The 1,356-nt window shown below is 38.1% G+C and overlaps 1 protein-coding gene across 1 annotated transcript in view; it reads left to right on the top strand.

Annotated features, from left to right (window-relative positions):
- Ttc23l (tetratricopeptide repeat domain 23 like) overlaps positions 1-1,356 on the top strand; it is a 48,832-nt gene that overhangs the window by 22,675 nt on the left and 24,801 nt on the right. The window contains exon 8 of the mRNA XM_026783810.1: positions 351-459. Within this exon, the coding sequence (XP_026639611.1) occupies positions 351-459 (109 nt within the window). The remainder of the gene's footprint in view (positions 1-350; positions 460-1,356) is intronic.

The following is a 1,356-nucleotide window of genomic DNA, read 5'->3' as shown; positions in this document are numbered from 1 at the left end:
AAAAAAAACCCAACCAACCAACCAATAAACAAGCAAAAAACTGATCAAATCAGAATGAAGAAAGTAGTAGTCAATGCTTATAGCAACACCAAAAACTAAGAGTTAAAAATTATAGATTGCTTTTATTGTGTGCACTTGAGTATGTATTTCATTTAACCCACAAAGATTTTTAAAGAACGTATCATTATTTTATCTCCCTTTAAGGATCAGAAAAGTGGAGCACAGTTATAGCTAATTCAACTGAAGTTATATGGCTAACGAGTGGCAGCAGAGATTTTAACTCAGATCTGACCCAGGAGCTTACAGTTAAAGGAACAGTACTGATCTTGTCACGGTCTTCTTTTTTCCAGGCCTATTCTATCTGTGTTTCTTTGTTTTCTGAAGTCAGCCCCCAAACCGCTGAGGCGAGTGCTTTACTGGCTAAAGCTTATGCCATGTCCGGAGAATCCCAGCACAGGGGTAGGTAGAAGAGATGACCTTGCTTCTACTGTCACGCCCCAGCGACATGAAAAGCAAACTAATGAATGATCCATATATAAATAAGAGACTGTAGGTAGCTACTTCCTAAATCTGAATTTTCATTGAATAATTTTTTTCTTGTTAAGATTTATATATACCCATGGTGTGTGCATTCCATGTATAACAAATTTTCATACTTTACAGTTATAAGAAATTTGATATATTTGTAAATATGAGGAATATTTAGCTTTTTATATGAGAAAAACCTCGATTTCAAGAAAATATTTTTCTCAATATTTAATTAAAAATAATATTTATTCTCTCTGTGTGTGCCCATGTGCTTACTATCAAAAGATATGCTTGCATGTGTGAATGCCATGGTGCATTTGTGAAAATCAAAAAAGTCAGTTCTTTTCTTTCACCATGGAGACTTGGGGGTTGGATCCAATCCCAGGTCATCAGGCTTGGAAGCAAGTTTCTTTACCACTGAGTCATCTTGCCAGCACCCTACATGCTTCTTTTTAATATTAAAGAAAAGATGTCAAACATGTGCATTGGGGAAAGAAACAGGCTCTTCAAAATAAGGTGCCAGCAAAACTGGATTACCACATGTAAAAGCTTGGGACTCGATCTTATCTCTTAGCCCATAAGAAAATCAGCTCCAAATGGGATCACCAAACAGAAGATGAGGCTTGAAATTCCCCAAGTGATAGAGACATAAACAGGGGCCACACTTCATTCTTGGTGCAGTGAGCGCCTTCTGAGCAGGACTGCAGGCACTCAGCAAACAACACCAGCAAGTAACAAATGAGATTTCACAAAATTCAACCATTGCCCAGCAGAGGAAAATACTGAGGAGGCGGCCTGCAGCCCAGGAAGAGATCTCTGCTAGCTCTA

Source organism: Microtus ochrogaster, chromosome 19 (genome assembly GCF_000317375.1).
Source record: "Microtus ochrogaster isolate Prairie Vole_2 chromosome 19, MicOch1.0, whole genome shotgun sequence".
NCBI classification, from domain to species: domain Eukaryota; kingdom Metazoa; phylum Chordata; class Mammalia; order Rodentia; family Cricetidae; genus Microtus; species Microtus ochrogaster.
This window is presented reverse-complemented; position numbering and strand designations above follow the sequence as displayed.